The sequence below is a fragment of the Culex quinquefasciatus genome, chromosome 1 (genome assembly GCF_015732765.1).
Source record: "Culex quinquefasciatus strain JHB chromosome 1, VPISU_Cqui_1.0_pri_paternal, whole genome shotgun sequence".
In the NCBI taxonomy this organism is placed as follows: Eukaryota; Metazoa; Arthropoda; class Insecta; order Diptera; family Culicidae; genus Culex; species Culex quinquefasciatus.
The window spans coordinates 92,274,552-92,295,574 of NC_051861.1; the positions used below are offsets into that span (position 1 = coordinate 92,274,552).

The window sequence follows — 21,023 nt, forward strand, 5'->3', positions numbered from 1 at the left end:
TACTGCTTTTTTGTGTCAAACAAATGAGTAATTTTCCCACAGAATTTCTGAGAAATTACATATCTGTTTGTATGAAAATTTTAAAATTCTTTATTCACAAGACACAGATTTTATTCAAAACAATATTACCTCTAAAAAAGTGTAAGTTACCCTCTTTATGAGTACTCTAGATATTCCACCTACACAGAAAAAAAAATCATGGTAATATTACATATGGGAAGGGGTACATCTTTTATGTCAGAAAAAATGTGTAATTTTACCTCTGAAAATGTGTAATTTTACCACTTTTCTGGTGTAATGTCACTTTTTCAGTCTAAAATGTGGTAAAATTACATCATAAAAGAGGCAATATTCAACTTTCCAAAATTACAGCTTTCAAATTTACATTATTTTTTTCTGTGCATAGAAAAAAAATCATGGTAATATTACATATGAGAAGGGGTACATCTTTTATGTCAGAAAAAATGTGTAATTTTACCTCTGAAAATGTGTAATTTTACCACTTTTCTAGTGTAATGTCACTTTTTCAGTCTAAAATACATCATAAAAGAGGTAATATTAAACCTTCCAAAATTACAGCTCCCAAATATACATTATTTTTTATCATTGAATTTATCAACGTCCCAATTCTTCCCAACTGTGTAGAAAAAATAAGTTTGGATCCAGTTATTTTTTCTGTGTAACAAACAATCTTCGAAACATGACAAACAATCAAGAAATGTCTCGAAAAAATCTAACAAAGATTTGATATTTTTTTATTTTTTTTATTTGATTACACAATAAAAATTGTTCGAATCTGAAAAATAAAGAATATAATAATACCACACACAGCAAAAAATCCGATGTTAAAATCGCATGCAAAAGCATGCACCTCACCTTCGTCAAAATAAACACTTGATATTACACACTGCATGTACAACTTTGGAAACACAAAAAATAGTTGCAACCGACGGGATTCAAACCCAGCACCAAACAGTAAGGACTGGCGCCTTAGCCCACTCGGCCATCAGACCGATGAAAAAGGATTAACGCATATATGAGCTTGACATTTCGGTCAAGTAGGTTTCCCATACTGATGGGCTACATATTTCAGGGTGTAATATTACACAGAATTTCATAAAATAATGCAACATTTATTTTACACCGAGGCCTTTTACACGCAGCTGGATTACTACTTTATTTGCTGTGCATATAATGTATAATAAAACCTGCCCAAATCGTATACAAGCAGCCAAATCAACAACAACTTCATTTCGTTCAATCTCCACCAGAAAACTCCACTTATTTTTGTGACCAAGTCGCGAGAGAGATACAAAGAACGAAATGTTCACCACTAACTCTCTTGTGATCGTGCTATCTTGTCGCACAAGCATTCTTTAACGATTTTGATCGATCCTGAGATATTCAACAAAAACCATTAAAAACTCCGTGCAATGTTGACACTCTTCATTTAAACATTTAGACATTTAAAAAAAACTTCAGAATTTTAGTTCCGATAGAATTGCGACAAATTTTCAAAGAGATTTTTGTCAGACGCCGTTTTGTCACTCTTGCATTTACGTCTACTGTTTAACATTTTTGAGTGTAACTCGCGATTCCGGCAAATCAAATATAATCAAATTTATGGATAATGCACTGAACTGTCGGTTTGTTATTGTTTACATTGCGTGCTCGAAACGCGTGTTTTTTTTTCGAAACGTCAAAAAGTGACATACGACAAGATAGCACGATTACGTCATCGCGCTCACCTTTTCCTTTCTCTGTTATTTTCGTTTTCTTTCTTTACTTTTTTTTTCTCTCTGTCGCCACTACTACTACAACTGCTTTGGCATTTATGGCGCGCGAGATTATCTCGTTGCTTTCATCTCACACTACACTATGACGATGACCGAGATCAAGAATGGATTTGCCGGATTCGGCTGGAAGCTGTGTGCGAGAGTGTGAGTGAGTGTGAATGTGAGACTCTTTTTTTTTTTGTTCAATGCAACAGCAGTCGACAAAGACGATGACGACCAAGACGAAGCAAAAAATGTCGATAATAGTTTTGTAAGGTGACGAAGATGTTTTAAACTATTTTTAATAAATTTTCTTTGTTTATCAGACTAGAATTTGACCGTTAAGTGTACTTCAAGCAATTTAACAAGAAATTGACTGCGAAAATACATGAGGCTCAAGCGACAAATCGACTGAGAGGAAGAGGACAAGAAAGAGAGAGAGGAAGAGCGGAGGGCTTACAAAAACAGAACTTGGCGCAAGAGAGAACCAAGTGATGGTAAAACCGTGGGATGAGAGCGATGAGAAAAAAAAGTTGGGGAGCACAGGTGGGACACAAGAAACATGAGTTAGGGAAGGTGGAAAAGGGTGAAGGCAAAGAGAGGAGAGGGAAGGTGGTATTTGGTTTTAAATCGTTTATTTGATCGTCATAATAACAGAGAGGGAAAAATTATAACCCGCTATAAAATAAAAAAGGAAAAAAAAACTGCATGGATTGGTGGGGTGATCCACGAGTGAACGAAGCTGAACTGGAATAAAAAATGAAGTGAAGTTAGCAAGAAACGAGAAAGGGATGAGCCTCCTTTGAAGCAGAATCCGACCGAAGATCTCGGGAAGACAAACATAACCGAGTCAGGAGGGCAGAGATGAATTGAAGCTTTCGGCTTTGGCTTCGATACAATAATGAGACCAGTGAGTGCGCGAGCTTTGCGTTTCGTACGCAAGAATGGACGATTGATGAGGGAAGAAGATGAGCTCTTTTTATTCGACGATCGTTGAACGGGTATTGAAATTTATAAAACATTCTGAAAAAGCGATTGATGGATTGTTTTCTTTTTTGTAAAATTAGCTGTAAATTGATCATTTTAGTTTACCGTTTACCATTTTAAAATTAACCTTTATTGATCTCTAAAGATAAGCTTAACCGTACAAACTTGCGAATGCTTATTATTAGTCGTCTCTTTAATTTTACATTTTCATAATCAATAAAAAACTTTCGAGATAATGACCGCGTTTCTAAAAGTTCAAATTTAAACAACTAAAATCGCCTCACTCACTAATTTTCGCGGAACTAAAAGCTCTCCTCTTTCGCTTCGCGCTTATCGCCAAAGGTTTGCTTTTGTTTTCAAACTATTCTTTCTCTTTTTTTTACCCTCTTCTTTATTCCTCCATTCTCTATCGTCTTACCTCTTACTCGAGCGCTAATGTTTGTGTCCCATATTTTTTGCTGCGCGTTTCTTCCCCTTACTTTTTGGTTGCTTTGGGGCGCGTTCGTTGGCCTATTCATTCTTCTTCTATGGACGAGGTCTGGGCCAGCAATGCAGTTTTGCCACGGTCCATTTTCGCATTTTAGGCAAAATTATCGCGTCTATTCTTCCGAATAATTCCTTCCCCAACGGCAATCTTGGTGTTTTTTGCCTTCCTCACCTCACTGAGGCAAGGCTATAAAATCACTCAAAAATTGAACTTTTTAAATAAGCCTCCCAGATATACCTTTACGTATACATATCGACTCAGAATCAAATTCTGAGCAAATGTCTGTGCGTGTGGATGGACGTAGAATTTTTTTTTCTCACTCACTTTTCTCGGAACTGGCTCGAACGATTTTGTCCGGATCTATGTTTTTGGATTTGCCTTCAGGTTCTTTAAGTCTTTTTTTAATTTCAACCGGCTTGGTGCAGTACTTTAAAAGATATGTTCGAGAAACTGTTTTGGTTGATACTAAAAAGGGTCATTATTTACATAATTTGAAAGCTCCGGCGGATAGCTGTCGGAACTTTACGCTCAGTGCACGCACACAAACACTGCAGTGCTTTCAAATGGTTCATTAAATTTATCATACCTAGATGGCAGCACTCAGATGTATAGTGTCTTTACTAAGTAAGCGTTAGCCAAAGCTTTCGTAGTGTGTGGTTGCAAGGCTTTTAGGAGGAAGGCAGCAACCACCTTCCGGTGGATTAAGTAACGTTTTTTCTTCTGTTGGTTAGTTGGTGGAAAGGGCAACTTGGGGTCAGTGGAACCTTTAATTTTTTTCTTACTTCAGAAATGTTTTAAGTTAATTAAAACCAACTTATTTATAACTCAACTCATCTGAATTGATTTCTTTTAGGTTATTGGAAATCATATGAATCATATTTTTCAACACTTTACTAAGTAGGCTGTGAGTAGCCCTCGCTTATGATCGTTGTGTCCAGATAAGCCGACGTCTTTACGCCGGTCATCAAAGTGACGACCTCAACTGGATTGGTAGCCATCGCTTCCCCCGGATTAAGGTTAAACAAAATTACCGATTATTCTCTTAATTTCTAACACCTGAACCACTCTCGGGGCCAAATTTGGCCCTGGTTAAGGCTAGCAGTCAAGCAGTTTCTCTGGCGGGTGGTGGAGATTTAGGGTAGTTGACTCGATGTTGGAGTATATTCTTTAAAAAAAAATGCAAAGCATAAATTATTCTTAAAAATATTTATTTTCATGTGTATTTTGATTAGAAACAAAAATATCGAAAGGACGTAGCCTGCTAAAAACGATTTCAGTGAACTTTATTAAACCTTTGTACCTTTCAAACGTAATTTAGAAAATCAGAGGTCAGAAAAATCTCGAACTCGATGGTTGCTTATTTCATTCGTAAATTTAAAACCTTTAAGGAAGAACTTAAAGCTCATTTTGAGTTTACTTCGTGCATGTTCAAAGCTACGAACGGAAAAGAAAACATCAAAACATAGAGAGTCGACTGTAATTTATTTCAACAAGTTCGTTATTACATGGAGAATTTACCCTTACAACTTTCTTGTTCAGTTGAAATGTCTATCCATTATGAAAATTAATGGGTTATATAGATTTTATAATCAGGGTATTAGCATTTTTGGCATTGGCCTTAATTGATTATCTGCAAAAAACATTGTTCTATTAGAGCAATTCCAGCTCAAATCAGGAATTTTTTGTACCCGACTCTCTCCGATTTCAATGAAACTTTGTAGACATGTTATACTAGGCATTTATAAGCCATTTTTGTGTATATGGAGCCAATAGTACTCGAAAATGACATTTGAGAAGGGCGTAAGGTATTTAAATATTTTTGTATTTTGCAATTTAAAAATTACAGTATCTCGAAGCCGTTGCATCGTATCAAAAAGTGGTCAAACTTATGGGAAATTGGACGAGCTTTTCGGTAAAAATATTTACGCGACTGCAAAACCAAGTCTGTCATATAGAAATTGCTCCATATACACAAAAATTACTTATATAGGCCTAGTATAACATGTCTACAAAGTTTCATTGAAATCGGAGAGGGTCGGGTACAAAAGTACCAGAAAAATTCCTGATTTGAGCTGGAATCGCTCATTATTGTTTTTATCTACTAAAATAAGGCCAATGCGAATGTTAATTAAATTTTATGCTCCCCCTTCGTTTTTTTTCTCAAAGAAAAATAAAATGGTAGAAAAAACAATTTTAAATATATTTTAAATCGTTTTTTCATCAAACGGCGCACTTCCACCTCAAATTTTGATTTTTTTTACCAAAGAACCGGGAAAGGACGTAAAACTTTACAGCGATTCCCCAAGAAAACAGCATGATTTAAAAAAAAAGTTTTCCGATCGGGCTCAAAATTTGTCTGGAGTTTCCTTGGCCAAAATAATTAGACTCGTATTTTTTTGTTTGCCCATTAGGGTGACCTACGCCGTGTTAGGGTGGTCCGAAAAATGACAATTTTCGTTATTTTAAGTAAAAATAGTTAAAAGCCTAACATTTCAAAAGGTCAAATGAAAATTTAAAATGCTCTTTTGAAGGTCTTGGAACCAAAGAGCCTATTTTATCAGATTCCTCGGAAAATTTTACAAAACATATCAAAAAATGGGGAAGTTATGTTTTCAATATTCCGAGGTACATTTTTTTGAAAATAAAAACTGGGTTTTTCGAAGCGTCGCGCGCAAAGACGAAAAAAATACGAAAACGGCAAAAAAACAACTTTTTTCATTAAAACTGCGCGATAACTTCAAAAATTCCGCGATGACCTATACATGTTCGGGTACCATAATTTTCGTAATTGAAATACGCAACTTTTTAGTGAAAATGTTGATTTCTTTCCTGTTTTTTCGCGCGGCGCGTCGGAAAATCCAGTTTTTATTTTCAAAAAATCGTATTTAGGAATATTGAAAACATAACTTCCCCATTTTTTGATATGTTTTGTAAAATTTTCCGAGGAATCTGATAAAATAGCCCTCAATCTCAATCAATCCCTTTTGTTAAAATAACTTAATCCCTTTTGTTAGCGCTCAAGATATCTAAAATCGATTGAAATGGTGCGGAGATATGATTTTTTTTAAATGGGGTTTTTACATAAATCGACGAAAATTGCCATTTTTCGGACCACCCTAACACGGCGTAGGTTACCCTAATGGCCAAACAAAAAAAAAATACGGGTCTAATTATTTCGACCAAGGAAACCCCAGACAAATTTTGAGCCCGATCGGAGACCTTTTTTTTTTAATCATGCTTTTTTCGTGGGGAATTGCTGTTTGGGAAAAAAATTGGATTTTTGATTTTTTTTTATGAATGTACGACAGTTTGAGGAGAAAAAAATATCAAGGTAATGGGCACAAAAATTGCAAATTAATGTAAGATTGTATTGTATAAAAAAAATTTTTTTTTTGTTTTGATCTGTTTAGGCCGATGCAAATATTAAAAAAAGTTTTTGTCCCTCGGCTCTGGCCGAGGTCAAGGGGGCAAAATAAATAAAAAAATATAAAAATTTAAATAACAAGCCATAATCTTCACATTTAAATGAAAAAAGTGTTTTAAAATGCATTTTACACTAGTTCAGTTGTTTTGCAATCATTAGTTTTCAAAAAATCTAAGATCTCACAAAAACAAAAATTGAATCGAAAAAAAAGATTTTGCATCGAAAATTTTCAAAAAATCTTAAGATTTTTTAATAAACCCAAGCATGCTAAAAATGATTTTTAACGCAGGAGAATGTATTTTAATTTGATTTCAGCTGTTTGCACTTGAATTTTCATTGAAATGTTGAAGTTTATTGCAAAAATATTTTTTTTGCCCCCTGATTTTTCGGGCCAATTTTGAAGGGGGGGGGGGGGGTGACAAAAACTTTTAAAAATATTTGTACCAGCCTTATTTACTAGTATAAAATTCTTAATAATTTTGGGTTTGGGTAAATTTTTATCAGCATTGAATCATAAATGAAAAAAAAAATCCTGATTTCGTTGTCTTCTGGCGCAATTGTGCTAAGCTTAGCTTAGCCAAGAAATTTAGAAACAAATTTGATCTGTTCTTGTTGGAAAATCATCTAAAGAAACCAAAAATGCAATCCGCTGTCCGATTCTACAGTCATCTCACATATTCGGAACACCCACAAATTCGGAACACTTTTGTGGTAAATTGTCAATAGGATGCAAAATGCAACTTTTCTGTCGACCCTACTATTTTAAGGACCTTTATTTGGACATTTTCTTGCCATTTCACTAGTAAAAGTAGTACTCTTTAAACAAAAACCTGCCTTTCAAGACTATTTTATCCAGAGCAGTGAAACACTCCCTCCAAATTGCCTGTTCCATGATTGTGGGATGTTATTGTGCCTCCCACAATTGTGGAACACCTGAATTTAGCTAATATTTTCAGAAAAAAAGTTATCAAACCATGTATAAAACATCACTAAGCTTGAGTTTCATTGGTTTCAGTGTGTGAAGTCATTATTTGGTAATAAATATGTACTCCTGTAGAGATCCAAAGTTTGTTTACATTCGTAAGAAAAAAGTGTTCCGAGTTTGTGGATTTCAAGGGTCAAAGTAATTCTTCAAAAACTTCTTATAAAAGTTAAAATTTACAGATGTTCGATACAGCATTCATAAGATCGCAAGAAAAACTTTCAAATGAAGGTAAAAGCGAATCATTAAGTTCAATTATCGATTTGCTATGATTTTTTGAACATTGGCCGGTCTGGAAACCGTTCCGAATATGTGGGATGACTGTACCTCAATTTTTTTTTTTTTTTCATTTAGTTGAAACTTTGTGTGCACTGTTTTATAACTAGAAAAGCATTTTGCATCAGTAGTTCGTGCATTCAAGTCTCCACACATTTTTGGCAGCTGTCCATACAAAAGTGTTCTGAAGATTCAGTAAAGTTGTGGGTATTCCTTAGAATCTCTCATAAAAATAGACCCGTTTTTTTCGACTTTTCAAACAAACAAAAAAATAATAGTTGCGCAAAATAACAATTTTTGGAGGTTAATTCTTGCACTGTAACTTAAATTTTTCTCTCGCACTTTTGTCACCAAGAATTCGAAAAACTAATCAGTTGTTGTTTGTTTTCATTTCCAGTCGCATTTTCCACCAAACTGATCTTTCGCACTTCAAAATTGCGATTGACAGCTAAAAAATAAGGGAACAACCTCGGCTCGCTTTGATCATTTTTAGGGAGAGAGGGGGTAATATGCACCCCCTAAGGGAAAACTGTGATTTCTCAACCATTACAGCATTACTGTGGAAGAATTTTGTTCGATGTTCTTAAACAACTATTATTCTTCGCCATCCATGTGAAGAAAGTCTTTAAAAAAACTCAAAATTATTCGAAAATAACAAATTTCTAAAAACATTTTTGATCCATTTCAAACAACCATGCGGGGCAATATGCACCACAACAATGGGGCAAAATGCACTACAACAACGGGGCAAAATGCACCACAACATGGGGCAAAATGCACCGGGTAAAAGCAGTTTTCACTAGTCACCACTAGATGACACCGCTGTTTTTACAAAGGAGCTTCACAGCGGTGCATTTTGCCCCGACCACGCTTTTTGCAGAAAATTTAATTAAAAATGCATTTTTTGATGTTTTTGGACTCATCTATCTACAGAATAGTGAAGATTATGGCAAAAACTATATACCTCAATACTTACAATAACAATAAATGCTTTTTATATTGTCCAAAAATCATGATGAAAGTTCAACGAAAATTAGATGAAAACACAACATTTTAGAGTTTTGCAAATAACTTAAGCTGTTTTTAAACTACGATGCTCAAATTTTTCCAGCATGGTTTAGCAATGTTAAGCTTCCTATTTCTATGAGTTTTTCCCCGGAAAATTCTTTTAAATACCGAGAAAAGCAGGGGGTGCATTTTGCCCCCTCTCCCCCTAAGAATATTTGTAATTTCCCAAGCCAGTTTGACAAGTCACGACAGTGCGATCGATTGCAATTATTTAGTGCGAATTCCATCAGTGTCTTGCGAACCTTCGTGGTGAACGGACACTAGAGCTGCGGTATTTTTTACTACCTAAGCTCAGAGTTATTTCAAAACAAAATTCACAGTCTTTTTAAAGACTACCTGAGTTATTTTCCAAAATTCTAAACAGTCTTTTCAAGACTAACCCCGCCTGAAATTTTGTTGTATTTTACAAACGAAGCCATCTTTTAAGAGAACTTTGCTTGCAAAATGCGTCAAAACAAAGGTAAACGCAAATCTTCTGAAGATTTGGTCGTTACGTCGGTGAAGCGTTTGAACGCTAAACCGGCTAACGGAAACAGAAAAAGAAAACAGCCTCTTCTGAGGTCTGATTCTGATTCTGAATGTGAGGTCAATCCTCCAATTCCATTGACAAACAGTTTCGGTGTTTTATCCGAAACTGATGACAAGGAACCTTCTCCTCGTACTGAGCCTTCTGCCGTCGAGAAACGAGTAAAGGCTCCGCCAATTGTTGTGACTTCCGTCTCCGATTTGGCCAGCTTTCGAACGCAACTGAAGAATTGCAAGGAAACTTGCAATTTGAAGGTTTCGTTCCAGCTTGGTCGAAGAGGAGAATGTCGCTTGTTGACGGAATCTTTACAAGATCACCAAACTTTTGTTGGTTATTTGAAAACCACAAACACAATTTCTACACGTATGAGACCAAGAATGCTCGGCCATTCAAGGCGGTCTTGAAAGGTCTCTCCAACGACTTGTCGGTGGATGAGATCAAAAACGAACTTAAGGTGTTGCTTGGCTTTGCCCCATCCCAAGTAATACCAATGAAGAAAAAATCAAACGGGAATATTTCTCGCTTTGGTTTGACTTCACAATTTTATCTGATTCATTTCAACAGAAATGAAATCAACAATTTGAAACTTTTGGACAAAGTTCAGTTTTTGTTCCATGTACGGGTAAAGTGGGAGCATTTTAAGAAACATGGCGGTAATGGCCAGAATCTGACCCAGTGCCGGCGTTGCCAGGCATTCGGTCACGGTACTGATCATTGCGCCATGGTTCCAAAATGCATGGTTTGCGGGGATTCTTCTCACGACAAGGACAATTGTCCCGTCAAAGAAGTCACCCAATTTAAATGTGCAAATTGTGGTGGAAATCACAAATCAAATTTCTGGGATTGCCCCATCAGAAAAAAGGTTTTGGATTCTCGTGCTAAGCATCAGCCGAAATCCAAACCGAAATTTTCTCAAAGTCAGGTTGTACCTGCATCTTTAAATCAAACGTTCGTGCTGTCTCACTCGAACAATTCTAGAAATACCCCTACCATGGAAAAGTTAGGTAACAACAATGGCATTTCTTATGCTAACGTCGTTTCGGGTTCATCCACGAATTTTAAATCCTCTACCAATATTTCTGAAATTGGGCAGGTACCTCAAATCTCATTTGAAAATGTTTCTGCTGGCAACGCTTTGGGATCTTCTGATCTCGGCGATGTTACGTTTGAAAAAATGACTTTTTTGCAAAACTCACTGTTTGGTTTGATTCAAACAATGAGTAATGCTACATCCATGATGGAAGCAATCCAGATTGGATTAAAATTTGCGAATGATGTTGTTCTTACCCTGAAGTTTAATCATGGATCTAAGTAATTCCATCAATATTATGAATTTTAATGCTCGCTCTTTAAAAGCGAAAGAAAATGAATTTTTCAACTTTTACGAGTTCATAACGTGCATGTTGCTGTTATAACCGAAACATTTTTAAAAACTGGCACTTATTTGAAAAGTGATCCAGATTATAAAGTTATAACTAATAACCGAATGAATCGAAATGGCGGTGGAGTTGCAATAGTTATCCACCGTAGTATGACTTATAGCACTTTACGTGACTTTAAGTTTAAAGTTATTGAAAGTTTGGGCATTGAACTTGAAACTTCTTTTGGGAAAATTATGATTGCAGCTGCATATTTGCCATTCCAATGCACTGGGGAAAATAAAAATTATTTCAAAGGGGATTTGAATAAACTTACTCGGCATAGATCTCGATTTTTGATCATCGGTGATTTTAATGCCAAACACCAATCTTGGAATAATTCAAAAGTAAATTCCAATGGTAAAATTCTGTTCAGAGATTGCACTTCTGGTCTTTATTCGGTTTTATACCCGAATGGGCCAACTTGCTTTTCTTCTGTTAGAAATCCATCAACAATTGATTTGGTTTTGACAAATCAAAGTCAGTATTGTGGTCCTTTAGTGACTCATGCTGATTTTGATTCTGATCATCTTCCAGTAACTTTTTCACTTTCTCATGAAGCAGTTACCAGACCCAATAGTTCTGTGTTTAATTACCACAAAGCTAATTGGGACAGGTATCAGCATCATATTGAGAATAATTTAAATCATGATTTTGTTTTAGAAACCAAAGCTGATATTGATTCAGCCTTGGAATCTTTAACTAATGCAATTTTGGATGCTAGGAATATTGCTATTCCTAAAGTCCAAGTCAAATTTGATTCTCCCATTATTGATGACGATCTTCAGCTTCTGATTCGTCTGAAAATGTTCGCCGAAGACAGTATCAACGTTCTCGTGATCCTGCACTGAAGCGAATTCAAAAGATTTGCAAAAGGTTATTGACCACAGATTCACTCTCCTGCGAAATGAAAAGTTCGCAAGAGATGTCGAACAAATTAAACCTTATTCCAAACCTTTTTGAAACTTTCAAAGGTTCTTAAGAAACCTCCCTTCAAAAACAAATAAATATAAAACATTTTAAAAGATGGTGATAATATTCTATTAACTAATGGGGAAAAAGCTCAAAACTTGCTCAGCAGTTTGAGAGTGCTCATAATTTCAACTTGAATGTTTTGAGTCCTATTGAAAATCAAATTTCAATAGAATTTCAGAATATTGTTGAACAAGAATTTTCATCAGATGAAGTTTTTAATACGGATCTGAATGAAATAAAATCTATTATCAAAAAATTAAAAATATGAAAGCCCCTGGTGAGGATGGCATTTTTACATTTTAATTAAAAATTACCAGAAGCAACTTTAAGTAGCTTGGTCAAAATTTTCAACAAATGTTTTGATTTGGCATATTTTCCCAGTAGTTGGAAAAATGCCAAAGTAATTCCGATTTTGAAACCGGATAAAAATCCTGCTGAAGCCTCAAGCTATCGGCCCATTAGTTTGCTTTCATCTATTAGTAAATTATTCGAAAGAATAATTCTTAATAGAATGATGACGCACATTAATGAAAATTCAATTTTCGCTGATGAGCAGTTTGGATTTCGCCTTGGGCATTCAACTACTCATCAGTTGTTGAGAGTTTCAAATTTAATTCGAAGCAACAAATCTGAGGGCTATTCTACTGGCGCTGCTCTTCTAGACATAGAAAAAGCATTTGACAGTGTTTGGCATAAAGGTTTGATTGCGAAATTGAAAAGGTTTAATTTTCCGATTTATATCGTGAAAATTATTCAAAATTATTTGACGGATCGTACTCTGCAGGTATGTTATCAGAATAGCAAATCTGATCAACTACCTGTACGTGCTGGCGTCCCTCAAGGAAGCATTTTGGGTCCAATTTTATACAATATTTTTACTTCTGACTTGCCTGATTTGCCCCCAGGATGTCAGAAATCACTTTTTGCTGATGACACAAGCATCTCCGCCAAAGGCAGAAGCCTTCGTGTCATCACAAGAAGATTACAAAAAAGCTTGGATATTTTCAATTCTTATTTGAAAGAATGGAAAATTACTCCAAATGCTGCAAAAACTCAACTTATTATTTTCCCTCACAAACCAAGGGCTGATTTTCTTAAACCAAAAAGTCATCACATTATAAAGATGAATGAGGTAAATTTAAAGTGGGAGGATCAAGTGAAATATCTTGGACTTGGTTTTGACAAAAACCTTACTTACAAGGATCACATTGAAAGTATCCAGGTTAAATGTAACAAATATATTAAATGTTTGTATCCACTTATAAACAGGAATTCTAGACTTTGTCTCAAGAATAAACTGTTAATTTATAAACAAATTTTCAGACCTGCCATGCTTTATGCTGTGCCGATCTGGACAAGCTGTTGCTTAACCAGGAAGAAAAAACTTCAGAGGATTCAGAACAAAATTCTGAAAATGATTCTGAAACTTCCTCCTGGTTCAGCACCAGTGAACTTCATCAATTAGCCGAAGTTGACACTTTGGATGTTATGTCCAATAAGATAATTGATGCATTTCGACAAAAATCATTGCAGTCTTCAGCTGCATTGATCCGCTCTTTATATAGTTTATAAGTTAGTTTTAAGGTATCCCTTTTCCCTTTTGTACATGTAGGACCTCCTACATTTGAAATCACTGAATAGCGAAAGCTACAATATTTCATGAATAAATGAAAGTTGCTAGTATTTAAAATTGAGGTGAAAAGTCATCGTTTGTGATTGGACACTCAATAATATTTTAACTGAATGAATGTACATGGAAAAGAAATTTGAATAAATATAAATTAAAAAAAAAAAAGTGCGAATTCCAAGTTAGTGGGAATTGCGCAATATGTTTAGATGATACTTCCTCTCAGCATTAGTACAAGGTGAAAAAAATAAAATAAAAGCAGTGGTACAAGTTGTTCAAAATTCAATTTACAGTGTTGCCAAGTTTTCGAAAAATCAAAAAGGTATAGTCACTTAAAATTTATGGAAAATGTTTAATTTCCAGCAAGTTTTGGAAAATCTAATTTTCCGCACTGCTCATTTTTGTTTAGTTTAAAACTCAAATTAAGTTGACTCTCTGGTTTTCAATTTTCGCTAACTCAATATTAATCCATATATCGATGCTTTCTTTAGTTCCCGTTAAACAGTATTCTTCGTTGCTTTTTTTTTTCTTTGATATTCTTGCTAGCTCGATAAATTCGTTCCTCGATTGCCCTTTGGATTCCGTTTGCACAAATAATGTTTTCCGTTTGTCTATATTTTGTCTTTCTCGTTGCTTGCATTATTATTAACAATTCATTTTACATTTTGTTATAAGTGAGTGTAAACATTGCAAACCGGAGAAGGAAGATTTTTTTTGAAAGTATTTTTTGTTTAACTGTAAGTTGTGAGAATAGGTGAGCGTGTAGCACACTGCTCGTGAGTGTCCGGACATTTTTTTTACTCCGCGTCTTTTTGTATTGTTTTCTTGTTTCGGTCCATAAAACATGTATAAAAGTGACGATAATGATAAATAATAACGCGTTGTAGTGGAAGAATATCGAGTTCTAAGGATTTCCCTTGAATTTCGTCGAAAAAAGACAGTTTTGTGTACCGGTCCAGCAATTGTTTTGTTTTTGTTTTTTTCATCTACGGGAGCTTTCGCGCGGTCCCACCTAGCGACGTTCGTTTTCTTTTGTTCCCACGGGAGCTGTCAAAAGCTCGCGCTCGGGCGGTTGTTGCAGGAGAGCTTTTAAGCCGGGTTGCCAAATAAACGGTAGAGGAATCTGTAAATCAGATTTGACAATCGGTTACGTTTTGTCACAGACTTTTCCAACGGTTTGTGCGTGTCGCGATAATTTTGTTTTAAGGTGAAATTTGTATGTTCTGTGGTCGACCCAGTTTTTGTTTGTGGTCTTGTTTACCACAAGATGACTAAGACGAGAGGATGTGTTCCGAAGCAGCATGAGGAAGCTCAAACTGCTCGTGATTGAGGACCCGCAGCTGGAAGACCGACGCTGCAAAATGGAGTAAAGGACGGTTCAGAAAATTGGTGAGATCTATCCAAACTGAATCTTTCAATTGTTGCATACTTTCTGATCATTATTAAATACGCGCTAATCCCTGTTTTACATTATGGGATTGGAAGTTTCAAGATAGATCGAGAGTCCTTCTGATTCTTGCTTCTATGTTTTGGCGGGGCCAGACAATGCCCAATGACCTCGGAATTGGACCGCAAGGAGCTCTGTCATTCTGAAATGGGTCATTGGAAGCAGCGCGAGGGCTATCACCACCTAATACCCGGGACTGAGATAAGCTGTATCAGGATGTGACTGACAAAGTCTGATACAAATTATACTTTCCCATAATTTCGCTGCCGGCCAGCGGGTATTGGATTGGAGCACACACACACACTGTAAGTTGTGAGAATAGGTTTTAAATAACATGGACTCATTTGAAGTGCATTAAAAAATCATTCGCTCCACAAACAACATACATAGTTTAATTTAATTAATTGAAAACCTTGAATTTATATTAGTAATAAAAAATATCAAATATAAGAATAATTAGAAACAGCATTGGAACCTTTACCCTTTTCCTCTGATAGCGCCGCGTAGGAAGATGCTGGAGAGAGCGTTTTCCAGCATTCGAGAAAACCTCCGGTGTGACGAACCGGTTTCGTTGTTCCCAAACTCTCCTTCTCTCTTTCCCAATCTCTCCGTGCAGTTCCATTCCTCCCCGCCGGGAGCCTTAAGGCCGCCGCCGCCCCATACAATGTTGCACAAAAACCACAAACTCCAACCAGCGAAGAAGAACGCTTCGCTGAATGCTGGGTTCGGGAGCTGGGATGGGGGGTAGATTCAGTCCAAGATATACACGTCCAGGGCGAAACTTTGTGTGAATTGAACCCAATCATAATGGCCCAGGGGAGTGTGCCAACGACGACGATGATGAAGCTGCTTTTCTTGAGGGGTAGAAGAAGGGGGCATCATCAGCTGCTAATTTGCGTCTTGCAGCCGCATCCCATCCAGGTTTCACGGTCCGACTGCTGAAGGGAAATTTGATACCAGCCAAGCCAGTCGCTTTGCCAATGCACGCCTTCCTCCGGGGCACACGATTCGCGCACGACGACTGACGGATGGGCGGACGGTTGTGTTGTGGGGTTTCGCCACAGATGGCAGCACCACCACCAGACTGACTGCCGGAAAAGGTCAGGCTTGTTGAGCGACAAAGATTATCAGAGTTGACGAAATAATCAAGAAATAAACGACCGGTAATCCAGCAATTACCACCATTTCTTCGACTGCCAAACCAGTTTCCCCCTTTGTCACATTCCGCGAAACCACCGCCGAATAAAAAAAAACAAAAGCCAAATCGATTGCTCAACAGCAGCGTCTACCCACGTCTGTCCCCCGTAGATCGTAGATTTCGAGGGTTCATCCATCTTCATCCGCGCGCGCCCCAAAACCCCATTCTAATTAGCGCCGAAACGGTTGTCACTCATAATTTATTGTCCACCCCGTCCTCGTCACCTCCGCCGGAACCTTTCAAGATTGTTCAAAATGATTGATTTCTTTCTTTCTTTTTCTCTCCATTTCTTCCATTTCAGTGGGTGGAGGAGTCGTTCACGAACTTCGTGAAGGGCATCAACTGGCGCAGCTACGTGGTGTGCGACGTGGCGTACAACAACGTCAACAACTGGCTGTGGTCGCCGTTCATCGATCGGGGACCGGCCAACCGGTTGTACATCGAGATCCACTTCACGATCCGGGACTGCTCGCTGTTCCCGGGCAATGCGCTGTCCTGCAAGGAGACGTTCAGCTTGCTGTTCTACGAGTTTGACGCGGCGACGAGGGAGCCACCTCCCTGGCAACCCGAGAGCTACAAGTTGATAGGGCGGATAGCGGCCGGCGAGGGGCGGTTCAACCAGAACTCGGACGTGGATATCAACGTGGAGGTGAAGAGCATAGCGGTGACAAAGAAGGGCGTGTACTTTGCGTTCCGGGATCAGGGCGCCTGCATCAGCGTGCTGGCCGTGAAGGTGTACTACATCACGTGCCCGGCGGTGACGGTCAACTTTGCCCACTTCAACGAGACTCCGACGGGTCGGGAGATCACGATCATCGAGCAGACGACGGGGACGTGCGTGGAGAACGCCGAGTCGTACGAAAGCCCGACGTACCTGTGCAAGGGCGATGGCAAGTGGACCATCCTCAGCGGTGGATGCCGCTGCAAGGTCGGCTTCGAGCCCGACCACGAAAAGCAGACGTGCAACGTGTGCCCGGTGGGCAAGTTCCGCTCGGCGGAAGTCGACGCCTGCACGATCTGTCCGCTCAACTCCAAAACCAACAAGATTGGTTCGCCGTTCTGTCCGTGCCTCAGCGGACACTATCGGCACCCGCGGGACGGCAAGCACATGCCTTGCTATAAACCGCCAGGACCCCCCACAAACCTCACCCTCCTCTTCATCGACCAAACCAGCGCGATCCTGTCCTGGAACGCCCCGCAACGAGCCGTCGACGAGCAGCTCGACACCAAATACCGCAGCGACATCGTGTTCCGGATAAAGTGCTCCGCCTGCACCTCCAACGTGGTCTTCAATCCGTCCTCCGAAACCTTCAACGACACCAAGCTCACCCTCACCAACCTGGAACCCGTAACGACCTACACCGTCCAGATTCACTCCCAGCACGGCGTGTCGTACCTGCTCGTGCAGGAATCCGCGTTCGACAAGGCCGGCGCCGCCGGCTACGACAACACCAGCTTCAACAACCACTACCACCACGCGACGGAACCGCCGAACGTGCGCTCCTCGTCCGACCTGGACGACATCAAGACCGAGTACGCGGAGATCACGTTCACGACCGAGTCGGCGATCCTCAGCACCGTGTTCAACGTCAAGTAAGTCAAACGATGTCCTTACCAAACACTCTTTCTAATCTCAAACCCTCTTCCAGAGTCATCTCGATCACCAACAAGGAGGTAGATCTCGTCTGGGACAAGCCGATGCACGCCGACTCGCCGATCGAGTACTACGAGGTGCGGTGGTTCCCCAAGTCGGAGGTGGACGCGATGAACAAGTCGGTGCTGAGCACGAAGGAGTCCAAGGCGCACATTGGCGACCTGCAGGAGAACACCGAGTACGGGTTCCAGGTGCGCTGTAAGACGCTGAACGGGTGGGGCACCTTCAGCAATATTATGTACGCGCAGACGCACCAGAGCGTGAGTCCGGGTGAGTTACGATTTTTTTCTTACGCGCTTTTCGTTAAAAAAAATTCAACATCCCTTTTTGTTGGTGAAAAGTAAACTTTAAATATGTAAACCAGCGTCATTTGAACAATGTGCCCAATAAGAAATGGCAAAGTTCTAATGCTATGAAGTATTTTCCCGTAATGTCGCTGCCGGTCAGCGAGGTGCAGTCAAACCCCGGTGGTTGGTCAACGTCAAACGGAAAAGTGACGAACTGTCACGTTTTACACGGCGCTCATGCACATTTTCAAAAAAATCGTTTGGTAGTGTGTGTGAACTCCTTGTAAAAAGGGTGTGACATAAACTTTGAAAAATATTTGCAACGCCCTTACTTTTGTACAGTACAGAGCGGATTCGCTAATTCGAATGGAACGGCATTCGAATGAGCGAATCACTCGAATCCGGTGCTACATTTAGTTAATTTTTCGAAGGCATTGGAAATGGTCACTTCGGGTAATCACGAAAACATTTTTTTTTGTATAATTATTTTTGATTCTCGAGTTTGAATATGAGCGCTTAACTACTTTAAAGTGATTTATTGACTTAAAATTTCAAAGTATAACGTTATTCAAAATCTAATGTAGAGCAATTCCAGCCCAAAACAGGAATTTTTTAGGTACTTTTTTCTCGACCCTCTCCGATTTCAATGAAACTTTGTAGACATGTTATCCTAGGCATATATTAGCCATTTTTGTATATATGGAGTCAGTTACACTCGATAATGATATTTGAGAAGGGCGTAAGTGTTTTAAATATTTTTGTATTTCGTAATTTAAATATTGCTGTATCTCGAAGCCGTTGCATCGTATCAAAAAGTGGTCAAAGACAAACTTGTAGGAAATTTTACGGGCTTTCCGAAAAAAATACACTGAAAGAAAAAACACTCCACTTTTATGAGATATTTTGATTTTTAAGTTTAAAAGTCAAATTTAAAGGTGAGCCCACGATTATTCTTCTTTCAAATTTTTTGTGAAAATAGCCTAAGATGTTACAAAAAGACTCACGAAAAATGCAGGATGGAGAAACTCACCTAAAAAAATACAAAAATCATTTACTGAAACTGTTTTTTTTAAAGTGCTCTAAATGTCAAAATTTTCAAAAACCGAATACGGGAATCGATTCTCCAGACAATTTTACATAAAAGTCTCCATATTGACCATTGTCCTAAGTCCAAGCCTTGTGAAGTTACAACGGTTTTAAAAATAAAAATGTTGAAAAAATAGGTTTTTTATGGTTTTTGGCAATTTCTATTTGACAGACATGATTTTTCAGTCTCGAAAATATTTTTACCGGAAAGCTTACAGATAAAAAAAAAACGAAACTATTGGCACTACGCCCCCCGGGGCATGGCCTTCCTCTAACGTGGGATTTCTGCTCCAGCGCCTCTGACGAGACAGGAGAAACCGGGACCGACGTTTTACTTCACCATCCGATAGAAGCTCAGTGGATAAGGCGGGAATCGAACCCGCGTCTCATAGCATCATCGGGATCGGCAGCCGAAGCCGCTACCCCTGCGCCACGAGACCCACACTTACACCCAAAGCTTACAGATATAAGCTAATTTACTATCCAGGTTACTATACTACACTGAGAAAATATTATGTTTTCAGTTTTGAGCAATGTAATTAGAGGGTGACGATTCTCGAGATTTTCAATTTCCCGGGAATCGAGAGTTGAATTTGGCCATTTCCCGGGAATTCCCGGGAGTTTTTTTTACTATGCCAATAGTGGCAAAATTTAAAAAGAAAAGTATTAAATTTGTTATTTATTCGTTAAATTATGTATACTCATAATTTTTAGGAACTATATAGTTTACTATAATTGTTTTAAAATGTTTATGAATCATAATTCGCAATGAGTGACTTTTCAAATGTTGCACAAACTTGTTCCATGAACTTCTTATTATTATAATTTCCCAGTATCGAGATTTTTGCAATATGATAAAGAACGACTCAAAACAACAATTTAATTTTTTTCATCCTTTTTAAGGTCAACTGTAAATTTTAATTGAAGATATATTTACAGTTATCAGGAAAACCGGAGTATTCACAATTGGCGAACCTTAACTTTACAAAGATTACCGCTCCAGAGTTTAATATTGAGGTTGACGTGAAACATAAAATTACATCGCTTTGACATCAAAAAAGAAATTACCTTGAAAATTAACTTAGGTACTTAGAATTAAAAAAAAGGATTGCTATGCTCGAGAGAAGATATGGAATTTGAACTTATCTTGAAAAAGCTTTTACCTCTTAGAAATAATAAATAAAAAATTCTACAGTTTTTTTCATAACGCCCTATAAACACTCTGGATTTATAAAAAAGAAAACATTAAATTTCATTTCTGGGGTGTAACTGCAGAGTATGTTTTAAGGTAAATTTTGGGGTCCACATTTTTTTGGCTTCTCTCGATTATAGTTATTGGAATTTTTGACAAGTTAAAATTTAAAAAAATAAAAAAAAAACTATGAATAGGAAGATTAGAGAAGCATTGGTTTATTTGAATTTGAACATCGAACATTAAACATCCAATGTACCAAACAATTTTGATTTTTTCAAATAATTCTTGATTAGTTTATATAATTTTGCTTCAATATTCAAAGTTAAAAATTTCCCGGGAGTCTCGACCGAATTTCCCGGGAATCGAGAGGTCCAAAAATGGTCGATTTCCTGGGAATTCCCGCTCGTCACCCTCTAAATGTAATTAGCTTATATCTGTAAGCCCATACATCCAATTGAAATATGGTCAAAGACAAACTTATGGGAAATTGGACGAGCTTTCCGGTAAAAATTTTTTCGATACTAAAAAATCAAGTCTGTCATATATAAATTGCCAAAAATTATCAAAAAACCTATTTTTTCAACATTTTTATTTTTAAAACCGTTGTAACA

General features: G+C 37.8%; 1 protein-coding gene across 11 annotated transcripts in view; it reads left to right on the plus strand.

Annotated features, from left to right (window-relative positions):
• LOC6048855 (ephrin type-B receptor 1) overlaps window positions 1–21,023 on the plus strand; it is a 180,015-nt gene that overhangs the window by 138,031 nt on the left and 20,961 nt on the right. For all 11 annotated transcript variants that reach the window (XM_038266853.1, XM_038266828.1, XM_038266869.1 and 8 more), the window contains 2 exons: window positions 16,492–17,783; window positions 17,840–18,114. In XM_038266853.1, coding sequence (XP_038122781.1) covers window positions 16,492–17,783; window positions 17,840–18,114 — 1,567 coding nt within the window. The remainder of the gene's footprint in view (window positions 1–16,491; window positions 17,784–17,839; window positions 18,115–21,023) is intronic.